The sequence below is a fragment of the Morus notabilis genome, unplaced genomic scaffold (assembly GCF_000414095.1).
Source record: "Morus notabilis unplaced genomic scaffold, ASM41409v2 Scaffold139, whole genome shotgun sequence".
Classification (NCBI taxonomy): Eukaryota; Viridiplantae; Streptophyta; class Magnoliopsida; order Rosales; family Moraceae; genus Morus; species Morus notabilis.
This window is the reverse complement of record NW_010361068.1, coordinates 140,054-154,082: the sequence shown is the minus strand read 5'-3', so window position 1 is coordinate 154,082 and position 14,029 is coordinate 140,054. Positions and strand designations below refer to the sequence as shown.

Genomic DNA, 14,029 nt, shown 5'->3' with positions numbered 1-14,029 from the left:
AGAGAATTTTTTATTTAATGTGGATTTGATGAAGTCACGTGTATTAAACTTGTGGATCCCCATGTACACACGAACTGATGGAAGATATATATAGCTTATTTTCTAAGTCATATTAGATCATGAGTGTATTGTCGTCTGATATACCAAATCGTCTATGTAAACCATGAGTAACAAATATTAACATCTAAATAAGTAGAGAGAGAACCTAGTGAAAGAAGAGAGAGAGAGAGAGAGAGATATGAATGACAAGGGAATAGAAACCAAAGAAGAAAACAAAAAGAAGCAAGTACGTTATTGTAATTTTTGATTAACCGAAAAAAGTGCATTATTGTTATGTACAGCAAAAATAAGTACATTACTGTTATATTAGGGTTGGTTGTCAAGAAAGCTACTACACTCCCAAATAGTTAATTTCATTATAACTCCTAAAACCACTATAGTACGTGCTGGTGATTTACATTACACTAAGCAATTATCGGATTATTATTTACAACATTTTCAAAAATTCCGTTTATTTTATAGTTTTGAATTATAATTTAATTTTTTAGTGCAGTAATTTTTTTTAAAAAGTCTAAATTTCTATTCAAATTTTCCGCTCAAATCTATATGAATCAAATAAATAGCCAAGTAGTCACGCTAGCAATTGAACATCACAGAACCATTACTACTCCTAGTGTCTTTCATCGTTCTTCTAATCTAAACTCATAAATCACAATGTAAACCTTCTTTTTTTTTTTTTTTTTTTTTTGTGAGCTAAAAAAATTAAAATTTACAATGCATGTAATCTCGCGTGTCCTTTATTGTCATTGCAAAAGACTGAAAAGCATACAAACAAGACGTACCACCTTCACTGCATGTTACTATAATTGCAAACTTTCACATTCTATAGCCTACTACTTAAGCAACTAATAAAACACACTACCCCATATTCAACCGGCACAGAAGAAGCAGCCTCACCTTCTAATTATCACACATCCTTAAGAACATCAAACACCAACAACAAAACTTCACAACCTTAACAAATCACCAAAAAAACCATGACCAACAACAACAATATCTCCCTTCTCACCGCCATATTATTCTTTTCCATCCTTATTCCACTATTCCTGTCTTCTCCTCCTTCTTCTTCTACTGTTTCGACCAAAACGCTCGTTTTGCCCTTGAAAATCCAGAAGCCACCAATAGGGTTTCTCTCCACCTCAAAGGCATCCAATTCTTCCAACAACAAGCTCTCCTTCCGCCACAACGTGACTTTGACAGTCTCGTTGACCGTTGGCTCGCCCCCACAGAGCGTTACCATGGTCCTCGACACAGGCAGCGAGCTCTCCTGGCTTCACTGCAAGAAATCCCCAACCCTCAACTCCATCTACACCCCTCTCTCCTCCTCTTCCTACACCTCAATCCCCTGCTCCTCACCCGTTTGCCGTACCCGAACCCGAGACTTACCCATACCCGCTTCATGCGACTCCAGAAAACTCTGCCACGTCTCCGTTTCCTACGCCGACGCCTCCTCCCTCGTCGGCAACCTCGCCTACGAAACCTTCCGTATCGGGTCGTTGACCCGACCCGGAACCATATTCGGGTGTATGGACTCCGGGTTCAGCTCCAACTCCGACGAGGACGCGAAAACGACGGGCTTGATCGGCATGAATCGGGGCTCGTTGTCGTTCGTCACTCAGATGGGTTTCTCCAAGTTCTCGTACTGCATATCGGGACAAGACTCATCCGGCGTTCTTCTCTTTGGAGACGAGAAGTTCTCGTGGTTGGGTCCACTTAACTACACGCCGTTCGTGAAAATCTCGAGGCCATTGCCGTACTTCGACCGGGTCGCGTACAGCGTCCAACTCGAAGGAATTAAAGTCGCCGGAAAGCTTCTGCCGATCCCGAGATCCTCATTTGTGCCAGATCACACCGGGGCAGGACAGACCATGGTCGACTCGGGCACCCAGTTTACATTCCTTCTCGGGCCGGTTTATTCGGCGTTGAAAACGGAGTTCGTTAGGCAGACGAGGGGATTGGCGACTGTTTTTGAGGATGCGAATTTCGTTTTCCAAGGGGCGATGGATTTGTGCTACAGAGTACCGCCGAATCGGAAGGGGTTTTCGGATTTTCCGGCAGTGAGTTTGGTGTTTACGGGGGCGGAAATGAGCGTGTCCGGCGATAGACTGCTGTATAGGGTGCAGGGGATGACGGGGAAGGGGGGGGATTGGGTTTATTGTTTTACGTTTGGGAATTCGGATTTGCTGGGAATAGAGGCGTTCGTGATTGGTCATCATCACCAGCAGAATGTGTGGATGGAGTTTGATCTGGCGAAATCGAGAGTGGGATTCGCTGAGGTTAGGTGTGATTTGGTGAGTCAAAGGCTCGGAGCCTTGGGTCTCAACACGTAGAAGATTTTTTTTTCTTTTTTTATTCTTCGAAACAGAGGAAAAAGGAAAAGAAAGGAGAGAGTTTTGCAATATTTTCAAGGTAAAATTATGGTAGGACTTAAAATTTTGTTCCATTAAAAGTAAATGTGTTTTAGGATTAGATTAGTGTTTTAATAGTAGCAATTTTGTGTCGCTGCATTATAAATTTTTAATGCAGTCATGCATACATATTATAATTAAAAAATTAATTTAATAATTAAAAATAATTATTTTTATGATAAAATAAAAGTGCATACCTTAAAGGTTTTTTTTTTCATTAATTGAAAGAAATATCTGAAAAAGGATCTTACAATAGGCTCTATCTCATCAAAGAACACGCCACCCCAATTCTATTTTACTGAATTAGCTAACAAATAGCACACGCTGGAATATGATCCCATACATAATGCATTCAGAATTAATGCCAAGAACAAATGGCCTTCACATTTAAGATCCTTAAAAGAACATTCAGAGAACGTTTGAAAGAGAAATTCGTATCATGATTCGAATCATAATTCGTAATTCAGTACAATATTTTTTTTATAAAAAATACACATAAAATAAAAATAATTCTGAATTTATTAACCAAACTCTCGTCAGTATTTGAATTTTCATTCCAGAGCCAATTGCGGTAGTCTTTACTACTAAGCTACGGTCGCGCAAGTTTTGCTGTCGTTTCTGGGTTGGTCCTATTTCCGTGGCTCAATAGTTCACTGCCACGCGGGAGTGCAAAGAAAAATATGGTGCTTGGAATTTCCATGTTGAACTGTGGCTGTGAGATTCTTTTTTTCTTCTCTCTGAAAAGTCGATCTGAAACCTCTGGATAACTCTGAGGGAATATTCAATATGCAAAGTTGGGGAGTGTTTTGTTTGACTTGTTCATTGGAAAGCAGGTGGGAATTTGACAGGTATTGGTGCGAGTGTTTTAGGAGCTAACCATGATGGTGATTGGTGCTATACAGCTAGAGAAAAATAGCTGATTAATGTCGACGGATTATTTTTTTATTTTTTTATTTTTTTTATTTTTTATTTTTTATTTTGCTTGCTAGGGGGGTGAAGCACTGTTAGATGCTCAATCTTGTGTTTGTCATTGTGGTATCACATCAAAATTATATTGTAGATTAAATATTTCATTTTTAATAACAACATTTGATGCACGTTTGATAATTTTTTCTTCTTTGACATGATTTGATAATTTGATTGAAGAGAAAATATATCTCACTATACAAAAAGACAATACAAATAACAATCCACACTTATAGACACAAGATAATTTTTTTAATAAATTGTTAGGGCTACATAATGCTATGAATCACTGACTTCCTATCAAGTAACAATAATTATACTTAAGGATAGAAAGAGTATCTTATAGGAAAATTCTTATAATTAGTAGCATGGGTGTATATCTAAATGTCAAATAATATCTTTAGTATAATAATGCCAAATAATGTTGCCTTCCAACTAAAAAAAAAAAAAAAAACCAAATATTATTGCCTCGTGCCTAGGCAATTATTTACTGCAAGACATTTAGACAGTGAATTTTTTCTCGCATACATGAGTCGAAGTAGACGAATAATGCTATAAAACGCTGGTGTTGTTTAATACTATTTTTTAATAGATGGTGAGTTTTACCATATAGAATTCTAAATATAAAACAACAGTGCCCTTAAACAATTTTTCAGACCGCAAGCAGCAACAGTAAGCAGTCATGCTGTACCATGGTGTTTTATATTTGAGTGATAGTTTGACAGACTGTCAGTGCCGACCAACCAGATGTTGATTTCGAGAACCGCATATACATTATACCTATATATATATATATATATATATGGCATTCTACCAAAAAGGCTGTCATCATCACCATTATATGCCGTCGGATCCCATCTCAAAAGCGCTGCCTCACATTCACCCCTCGTTTGCTTGCCTTTCATTTTCTTCTTCCTTGTTTGTTTCATACCAGGCTTTTTGTGATTTGTAAGCATACGTCCAAACCGGCATTCGATTTTGTACAATTGTATTTATACGGTTGTAGTAATAATGAGACACCACTTAGAAATTAAATGAATCTTAAATTTTACTAGGATAATCTATTATTTTTCAATGGAACGATTTTATAGCATATAACAGATTTCATAAACTTCGAGATTGTAAATAACATAAATTATCTAATTAGCACGTAGCACATTCTTAAAGAAGTTTATTTGCTTTTCCCATTTCAACTTTGTTTTTAATTATAGCTAATAGCAGTTTTGAAACAAAAGAAAAGTGAAATAAATTTGAAAACCAAACTCTATATTTGAAAACGCTAATTATTAGCAAAATCATTAAAACAAGCAACCTTACCACCGCCCTAAACACCTTCTGCTGCTGCCGCTTTTAACAGATATGTCATCAATGGAGAAGAAGCGAAGATAATCGACGGTTGCATACAATTGAATATGACGGGGCGAGATCACAAATCGCAAAGGCAATGGTGATGGAAGTGCAACGACAATCAGCGATGAGCGATTTTCGAGAGGAGATCGGGAGTACTTCAGACTTTTTTATAAGAGAATATACTAGAAAGTCTTTCTATTAATTTTAATTCTCTCCCCAAACAATATTATTTCTCTCTTTCCTTAAAAAATAATTAAAAAAAAGTGCTCACGTAGTTCCAAAAAAAAATCAAATAATTAAGAATACAAAGGTTTGGCGTTCCCTCTTTTACATGGGAAAATAAGTGCTTATTATTTGTGATTTACATGGGAGTATTGAGGAGCTTTGTCAAGTTTGGGAAGCAGGTGTTGGAACTTTTGAAGTAGAGGCAAAGTCACTTCATGAGCCACCAAATCTATGTTGGTTACCGAATCGAATTCGGATGCGGAAGCGTGGGGAATGGCGGATCAAGTATAACAAAAATTTTCATAAAACTTTTGAGATACTCTATAAATTATATTAACTTATGCACGAATAAATTAATCACATTAATTTATTTATTAAGAGCTCAATTAGGAATAATACCTGGCGGCCGATTAGGATGATAACTTGAGTTCTTTGACCTCGAACAATCCTTGCTCCAAAACTTTGTGTTTAGAAAACCAATGTCTTTCACGTCAATTCCTAGAATCTATGAAGACGTGTGTGTGGGCACACCTGAGACAAAACGGGTTAGAATAAACACTCGAATTTTTACAAACACCAACGCATGCACGATGTGGAATTTTTTTGGAGAAAAATTTTTCCTTCCCATAATAAGAGAATTTCGCCCACCACTCAAAATATAGGGCAAAAATTGTTCAAAAATTGTGAGACACAATTTTCTATCATTCTCTTATTTATAGAGTATAAGTCAAACTTTTAAAATGAATCAAATCTCTATCTCCAATATAAAGCTTGTTAATTATCTCCTATTTGAATTTGGAACAAAATCTCCTCTTCTCTTTTATCCATTATGGCCGGCCATAGATAAGGGATTTTATCCCTGTGTAGGTGCCAACATCAGATAGGGAAGGAAGAGAAAATCATCATTTATCCTGCAGTCCAATTTTGACTCAAATTTAAATTCCAATTTAAGTCAAACTTAAATTAATTTGAATTCTAAATTGAACAACTTATCAAATAAGTTTAAATGGATAAAACTAGATGTGTTCAAATTCAAATTTAAATAATCACATTATTTCAGTAATAATTAATTCTCAATTAATTATTTTCGAGTGTTTAATTTTTAGAATTCCATAATTCTAAAATTCCCATTTTACCCTTTGTGTCTCGTAGAATTACAAGGACGACGCGGGGACTAATGGACCTATAATCCCGAGCTCCAATAAAATTAATAATTAATTAAACACTTTAATTAATTAATTAATTCTATTAATGCCAATAGTTACTCCTCTATAAACTTGGAATTGCACTTTCGAAATTATAGACATAAATTACTTCTAAACTGTGAAGTGTCAATTTGATATAGTCACTGCATATAGATTAATCTTCCATAAATAATTCATAATTAGAGCTAGGTAGAATTCGTTAACCTCTCTAATTGTATATTTATCCTTAAGTACCATTGATTCTCTAATGGACAGTGATTCATAAAACACATTCATGAATCGGAGCTCCTACTGGTCCAAGTACTGAATCAACCCCCAAGAGAATTATTTATCTACTTATTTCTTAAGAAGGAATGGATTTCATCTCGTATAATAACATTCCTGGCTACCTACTTCATCATGTCTCCAAAATATAAGGAATAGGATTCAGGATCTCAAAATCCATACCGAGTAAATCAAAAGACACAAATCCATAAATAAGTGTCTGTTAAGATCATTGTATATATGACCATCAATAGACTCAATTAGAATTTTTATACTTAACAGAAATTATTAGAAATTCATATTGTCTGTGTCCTTATTCCACATAATCTCATTATGTGAAATACACTCATTCAATATCTCGTCATATTAATAGTGTGGAGAACACCGTTCCATTCTAAATGGGAATGATATGTATTAATAATGTTTTAATTAAAGATTCTGAACTTTAATTAAATTCATTATGAACACCGTTTTTTATTATTATCCTTAAACATTATCCTCTCGCATATAACACTTATATACAATGTTTAAGGTCACATAAATAATCATGGAATTTTCCTTTGATATTCAAAAAATATTTATAAATAAATGCACATAAAATAATTAATAAACTCTTTTATTAAATAAATAATAAATATCCTATTACATCTCGTCCTTCTAGGACACCATTCTCAACAATCTTTGTCGTCTGGCATACTATTGTTGTGTGGGAAAACGTGCATCGACACGTCGGATGGAGACCATGCAACACGTGGCCCTATACTGGCCACGTTAAGTAGCTATCGGCGCCTAGAACTCATGCCCCTCCCCCTTATGACGTGAAATGGTCGATCATATATGACCGTCGACCTTACATACGGTCGAGGCCTATATTATTGCATCAGATTTACCGTGATAGGGTCGACGGGGAGAGAGGCTACGCATTGCTTAATACAGTATGAGCGCCGAGGGCAGAACGCAGATGACTGGGCCCATACCCTAAGAAAGACCTGATATGACAAGTTGGAAATCCCAAAGTTATGTCTAGGTTTGGAGAAAGTCAGTGGCATAGGAAATGATTATAAGCTCCTAAATCGCCTAAAACGGACGGTTGAAGATTATAGGGGGTCTGTAGGCCGTAATAGGGGACGGTTGGGTGAGTGAACAGTCCAAAAGGCGCTGGTAGGCTACAGTCTAGGCAAACGAGATGGTAGGCCACTCGAGTGGATGGACCACTTGGAAGGAACAGTCAAAAAGCCCTAGAAGCAGCCCAAATGTTCATATGTACCCATAAAGCTATAAAAGGGGCTAAACCCCAGAAGAAAGGAGAGAGGTTGTTCGAATGTAGTCAAGAGAGAACAAAAAGAATACCACAATTTATAGTGGATGTAACTCTTAATTAACAGAGTGAACCACTCAAAACTCGTGCGTTTTTATTCCCATTCAAGCACTATTTTTACACTGCTCATCATACTTTCTTTACAAAACATCCACTCAAACTCTAGTACACTTAGTTACAAGTTTTAAACCGGTAACCTAACGGGCCACCGCGGGGTAATCTGGTGTGGTCTTGTTGACGAAAATCGACCGTCAATAATTGGTGACTCCACTAGGGACCGAACCCAGAATCTCTAGTTGCATGTTTAGAACCCAAGACGACCAAGAAATAATCAACGACCATGCCTCCTAGAAGAAATGACGTTGCAAATAAACAGCCAAACGGAGGAAAATACCACATATCCGACCAACAGTAGGAGTAGGAGAGATCAGCCCGACCAGGGGAATCAACCCCCGACAAGGCATGAAACTCTACCTCCGGACGTGCCACAGCTTGACCCGGTGTATATGCAGGCCCAGCTGAACACTCTGACCGACTTGGTTCAAGGACGGATGTCTGTCGTCGAGCGATTAGACGGGAGAAACTCTATGCCTCATTTGGAACATCCCCCGAGACCACTAAAAGCTGCCATGGCTGGGAACCAAAATGCTGGTGACTGTTAAGGTGCCCCGGAAGGGATCGGGGATAGTGAAAACGCCAGGGGAGATAACTTGAGACCTTGACCATCCAATTCCTTCTGTAGCCGACAAAGGACCGCCAGGCGACGAGCCCAGGAGAGGAGAGCACACGGAGGCCTGGAAAACCCTGAAGCACCACCTCGAAACCCGGGAAAGAATATCCTAGGAGATTCAGGGTCGGTACAAGAAGGTGGAGACCTGAGGGATAAGCTGAATACAAAGAAGGCAGGAGCCTCGAAAGGGGACAGCTCTGCAATCTCAACGGATGAGGCAAGAGCCATTATGGAGCGCGTGACGAGCCTAGAAGAAAAGTTCATAGGTGATGTCGTTGGTTTAAAGAATGATGTCAAAAGCCAGGTAAGTCACCTGTAAAAAAACCTAGGATAGGTGGCAGAGGTGGTCAACGTCGACATCACTCCCATCCGAACTCATGACCACCCTTTTACCACAGAAATCATGGCACCACCTCTCCCAAACAAATACAGGTCCCCGTTGATCCCACTGTATGATGGAAGGGGAGATCTCGATGACCACCTGGAGATGTATACGGGACATATGCTCTTGCATGGATACGAAGAGGAAATAATGTGCCGAGCGTTCCAGAACCACCTAACGGATTCTGCCCGAAGATGATTCTGAACTCTCAAGTCGGATTCCATTTCCAGCTAGGAGGAGTTGAAGGAAGCTTTCTCCATCCAATTCATCAGGGTGAAAAAGTACATCCCGCCGAAGCAAAATCTGACAACGGTGTACCAAAAACCCAACGAGTCATTAAAAGAATGGTTAGCAAGGTACAGAGAAGCTGTCGCCGTCACAACGGATATAACGGATCGAGAGGCCTTGATGGGTGCCCTATCCAGCATGAAAAAGATCACGCCATTCAAACAAGATCTGAACCGAAAGCCACCGTCCACCTACAAAGAATTCCTAGCCCGGGCTCAAGGGTATATCAACGCCGAAAAAGCTGACGCCAATGACCCCGAACATAGGTCCAATAAAAAAAAGTGACAGAACAAGGATCGATCTCAGGGAAACAAGATAATCGGAAATGATGAGGTGGAGGAAACGGAGACAAACAAGTTCCTTCGGCGCCAAACCCTCCAGAACAAAGAAACCGAGGCAAGAGGAAAATTGAAAGCCTCGACCGTTCCAATGGTATGATTCCTACCACGAGCTGACCATAGGAATTGAGGAGGTGTTCAATCAAGTTGGCCGATGGAACTTATTACGTCGGCCAGAACCTATGAAGTCATACCCAAACTGACGGAATCAGAGTAAATATTACAGGTTCCACGGCGATGTCGGCCATAACACCAACAATTGCATTGACTTAAAGGATGAGATCGAAAGATTAATCTGCGAGGGGAGGTTGTAAAAGTTTAAAGCTAAAAGGAGAGGCCACGATCATGAAAATAATGATTGATACAGGGAAGATAATACATGTGGAGAGGACCGTGAGCCGGTTGGTGTCATACGGACCATTCACGGCGGGCCATACCTTGGGGGAGACTCGAGGAGATCCCAGAAGAGTTACGCCCACGAGGCCAGACAGGTATACCAAGAGAGGTTTTTAAATCTCTTAACTATCAGACCAGCGAAAACAGCAAAGTTCGGAGGTGCTGATGTGGCATCCACCGAGGAAAACGTGAATGGAGTCCATTTCCCCCACAACGATTCCTTGGTGGTAAAAGCAGTCATTGGAAACCACACCGTGTGCAGAATCCTGGTAGACAACGGGAGCTCGGTGGGCATCCTATACTCTGATTGCTTGGAAAAATAGAGATTCCAAATGAACAATTAGAGAAAATATCCCGGCCATTGTATGGGTTCACATGAGACTCAGTCATCCCCTAAGGGACGATTCGGCTGCCGATAACCACAAGAAAGAAGCCTAGGCAGGCAACCACGATGGCAAATTTTATGGTGATAAAAGGAGGCTCCTAGTATAACACTGTAATCGGGAGGCCGACTCTTCAGGCGTTAAGAGCGATAACCTCCATTTATCACCAAAAGGTTAAGTTTCCGACCCCCAATGGCGTAGGAGAAATGAAGAGCAACCAATACGAATCCAGGGTGGTATACTCGAACGCCGTATGCAGGTATGATTAACCAGGAAAACAAGAGACAAAGATTGTACAACAGGGACCAGTTGAGAACATAGATCCTAGAATCACAGAGGAAGTTACCAACCAGTCGAGCAGCTGGCGGAAGTCCAGGTGGATCACAGGGAACCGATGAGGATACTAAAGATAGGATCGGATCTGCCTCCGGTGCTCAGAATCGAGGTCGAAGATTTCCTGAAGAAAAATCTGGATGTGTTCACCTGGACACACGCAAACATGAAAGGCATCGACTTCCAAGTCATGAGCCACGCCCTGAAGTCGACCCCACTTATCCCCTAAAACGCCAAAAATGCAGACCGATGAATCCAGAGAGGTACGAGGCGTTAAAGAAAGAAGTCGACAAACTCGTCAATAACGGCTTCATCAGGGAGGCTCACTATCCTAGATGGGTTTCAAACCATGTCCTGGTAATCAAACCTAACGGGAAGTGGAGACATGTGTCGACTTTAGCGAGCTCAACAAAGCCTGCCCAAAAGATGGTTTCTCACTCCCCCGAATAGATCAGATGGTCGACGCCACTGCCGGACATGAGTTGTTAAGTTTCATGGACGCCGACTCCGGTTATAATAAAATCCCAATGCATCCATCTGATGAAGAGCACACGTCATTTATAACAGACACGGGCCTTTATTACTATAAAGTGATGCCCTTCGGCTTAAAAAATGCATGGGCAACATACCAGATGCTAGTGAAGAAGATATTTGCTCGACAAATCGGGAGAACAATAGAGGTGTATGTTGATGACATGCTAGTAAAAAGTGTTAAGGCAAGACAACACGTCACCCATTTGGGAGAAATGTTTGATGTATTAAGGAAATATCGCATGAAACTGAACCCTTTAAAATGCGATTTTTGGGGTCGGATCAGGAAAAATTCTTGGCTTCATGGTTAATAACCGGGGAATAGAGGCTAACCCAGAGAAGATAAAAGCTTTGCAGGATATGAGATCTCCCACGAAACTGAAAGAGGTCCAAAGGCTAACAGGATGCGTCGCCACTCTTAACATATTCATATCTAAGGCGACGGACAAATGCATTCCCTTCTTTGACGCCTTACAGGGAGGTAAGCATTTTGAGTGGACACCACAATGTGAAGGGGCCTTTCAAAGGCTGAAGAAGCACCTAGGCAGACCCCTTATCTTGTCAAAACCAATACCGAGCAAGAAGCTGAGCTTATACCTCTCCATGTCAAAGCATGTTGTAAGCTCTGTGCTGACCAGGGAAGAAGGGGTCCAGCTACCGGTCTATTATGTAACCAAGATACTCATAGATGCCGAGTCAAGATATACCAAGACAGAACAGTTAGCTCTCACCTTAGTGATAGCCTCGAGGAAGCTTCGGCACTATTTTCAGGCCCACACTATACGGATCCTAACGAACCACCCGTTAAGGCAGGCGTTGCAAAAGCCTGAAACATCAGGCTGACTCTTGAAATGGACGGTAGAGTTGAGCCAATTCGACATCGAATACGTACCAAAGGCGGCGATCAAGGGACAAGCATTGGCATATTTCCTGGCAGAATTCTCCCACAGACCGGCATTAGCCGCCGATGAAAAATTAAGGAAATAAGATAGAAACTTTACGTAGATGGAGCGTTGAATGAAACTTCGTCAGGAGCAGGCGTTATGCTAGTAAGCCCAGAAGGCCACAAAATCACAACGGTGATACGATTCAAATTTAAAGCGTCGAATAATGAAGCAGAATATGAGGCGTTAATCACGGGATTGCGGTTAGCAAGTCACTTGAAGGTTGAAAGACTTGAAATTTTTAGTGACTCTCAATTAGTGGCCGGACAGGTGAAGGAGGAGTATCATGCACGCGGAGAAAGGATGGGGCATTTCTGAGAAAGATAAAGGAAAAACTTGCCAAATTCAAAAACTATGAGATACTGTAGGTACCAAGAGCCGAGAACACAAACGTCGATGCCTTGGCGAAATTGGCATCCTCAAAGGATTTGGACATGATAGGGGTCGTCCCCATCGAAGAACTAGAACGGCCGATGATTGATGAATCAGTGGAAGTCCTAACAATTCAGGCAGTCGGGAACTGGATGACGCCACTCGTCCAGTACTTAATGGATGCAAAGCTGGCCAATGACAGAGACGAAGCCAGATGGATCAAGTATAGAGCCGCCAGGTACCTACTATATGATGGCTTGTTATACAGACGAGGATTCTCAACGCCCTTGTAGCGGTGCCTAGACGATCATGAGGTGCAAAAGGTCCTCCGGGAGATCCATGAAGGAGTGTGTGGTAATCATACTGGGGGAAAATCTTTAGCTCTGAAGGTTTTGAGGCAGGAGTACTATTGGCTTATGCGTAGACAAGATGCAGTTTAATACGCTCGACATTGTGATAAGTGCCAATGATATGCCACGATTCCTAGAGCACTCTTAGAGAACCTAACTTCCATTCTTAGCCCATAGCCTTTTGCCAAATGGGGGATCGACCTGATCGGACCTTTACACCTCGCACCCGGAGGCTTTAAGTTTGCCATCGTCGTTGTAGACTACTACACTAAGTGGGCCGAGGTGAAAGCTCTTACTTCGACCACATAGGCAGCTTGCACCAACTTCATATGGAACCACAGTATATGCAGATTTGGCATTCCACATTCGATCGTGTCTAACAATGGAAAGCAGTTCAAAATTACCTCGACACGTAAATTTTGTGATGATTTGGGCATACGAAAAGACTTCTCAGCTCAAATACATCCGCAGTCCAATAGCCAAGTTGAGGCCATTAACACAATCCTAAAGTACACCTTGAAGAAAAAGCTCGACGACTTAAAGGGAAAATGAGCTGAAGAACTCCCAAAAGTCTTGTGGGCGTACAGAACGATGAGTCAAACTACCACGGGTGAGACACCATTCTCTATGGCGTATGGAATCGAGGCTGTACTCCCTGTGGAAATTGAGATGCCGACGATAAGAACGGTCGTATATGACGACGGCGCAAACATGGAAGCCATGAACGGAGAACTTAACCGGTTGGAAGAGAAAAGGCTCAACTCTCATCTACGACTCGCCGCTTATCAACAGAGGACAACACAATACTACGACAAGAAGGTCAAACAAAGAAGGTTGACCCAGAGAAATCTGGTATTAAAAAGGATGATGCATAGCACTAAACTAAAAAATACTGGTCCCTTAGGCCCGACGTGGAAAGGACCCTACCGCATAAGGGAGGTGTTACGCCCTGGGACCTATGTTCTAGAAAGCCTTGTCGGTAAACGGATTCAGCACCCGTGAAATGCGGAGCAACTAAAACTATACTACCAATAGTGTACGATTCCTTACGCATTTCAGTTATATTTGGTAATTCAATAGATGAATAAATTTATCCAGTATTCAAAAAGACTACTTAGAAGTCAACATCTTAATAACATGCCTGCCTAGACATCGAGGTTGTCAGACAAGCATGAGGGGCAGTAGA

At 40.8% G+C, this 14,029-nt stretch overlaps 1 protein-coding gene across 1 annotated transcript; it reads left to right on the top strand.

The window, feature by feature from the left end:
• The first annotated feature begins 673 nt into the window (after positions 1 to 673).
• On the top strand, positions 674 to 2,516 carry LOC21408042 (aspartic proteinase PCS1). Its single transcript, XM_010098290.2, has one exon. The coding sequence runs from the start codon at positions 1,038 to 1,040 to the stop codon at positions 2,388 to 2,390; it is 1,353 nt and encodes a 450-aa protein (XP_010096592.1). The 5' UTR covers positions 674 to 1,037; the 3' UTR covers positions 2,391 to 2,516.
• Positions 2,517 to 14,029: the final 11,513 nt, after the last annotated feature.

What these genes read in the sequence shown, in the direction of transcription:
- LOC21408042 (XM_010098290.2), top strand. Translation starts at nt 1,038, where the DNA reads ATGACCAACAACAACAATATCTCCCTTCTCACCGCCATATTATTCTTT.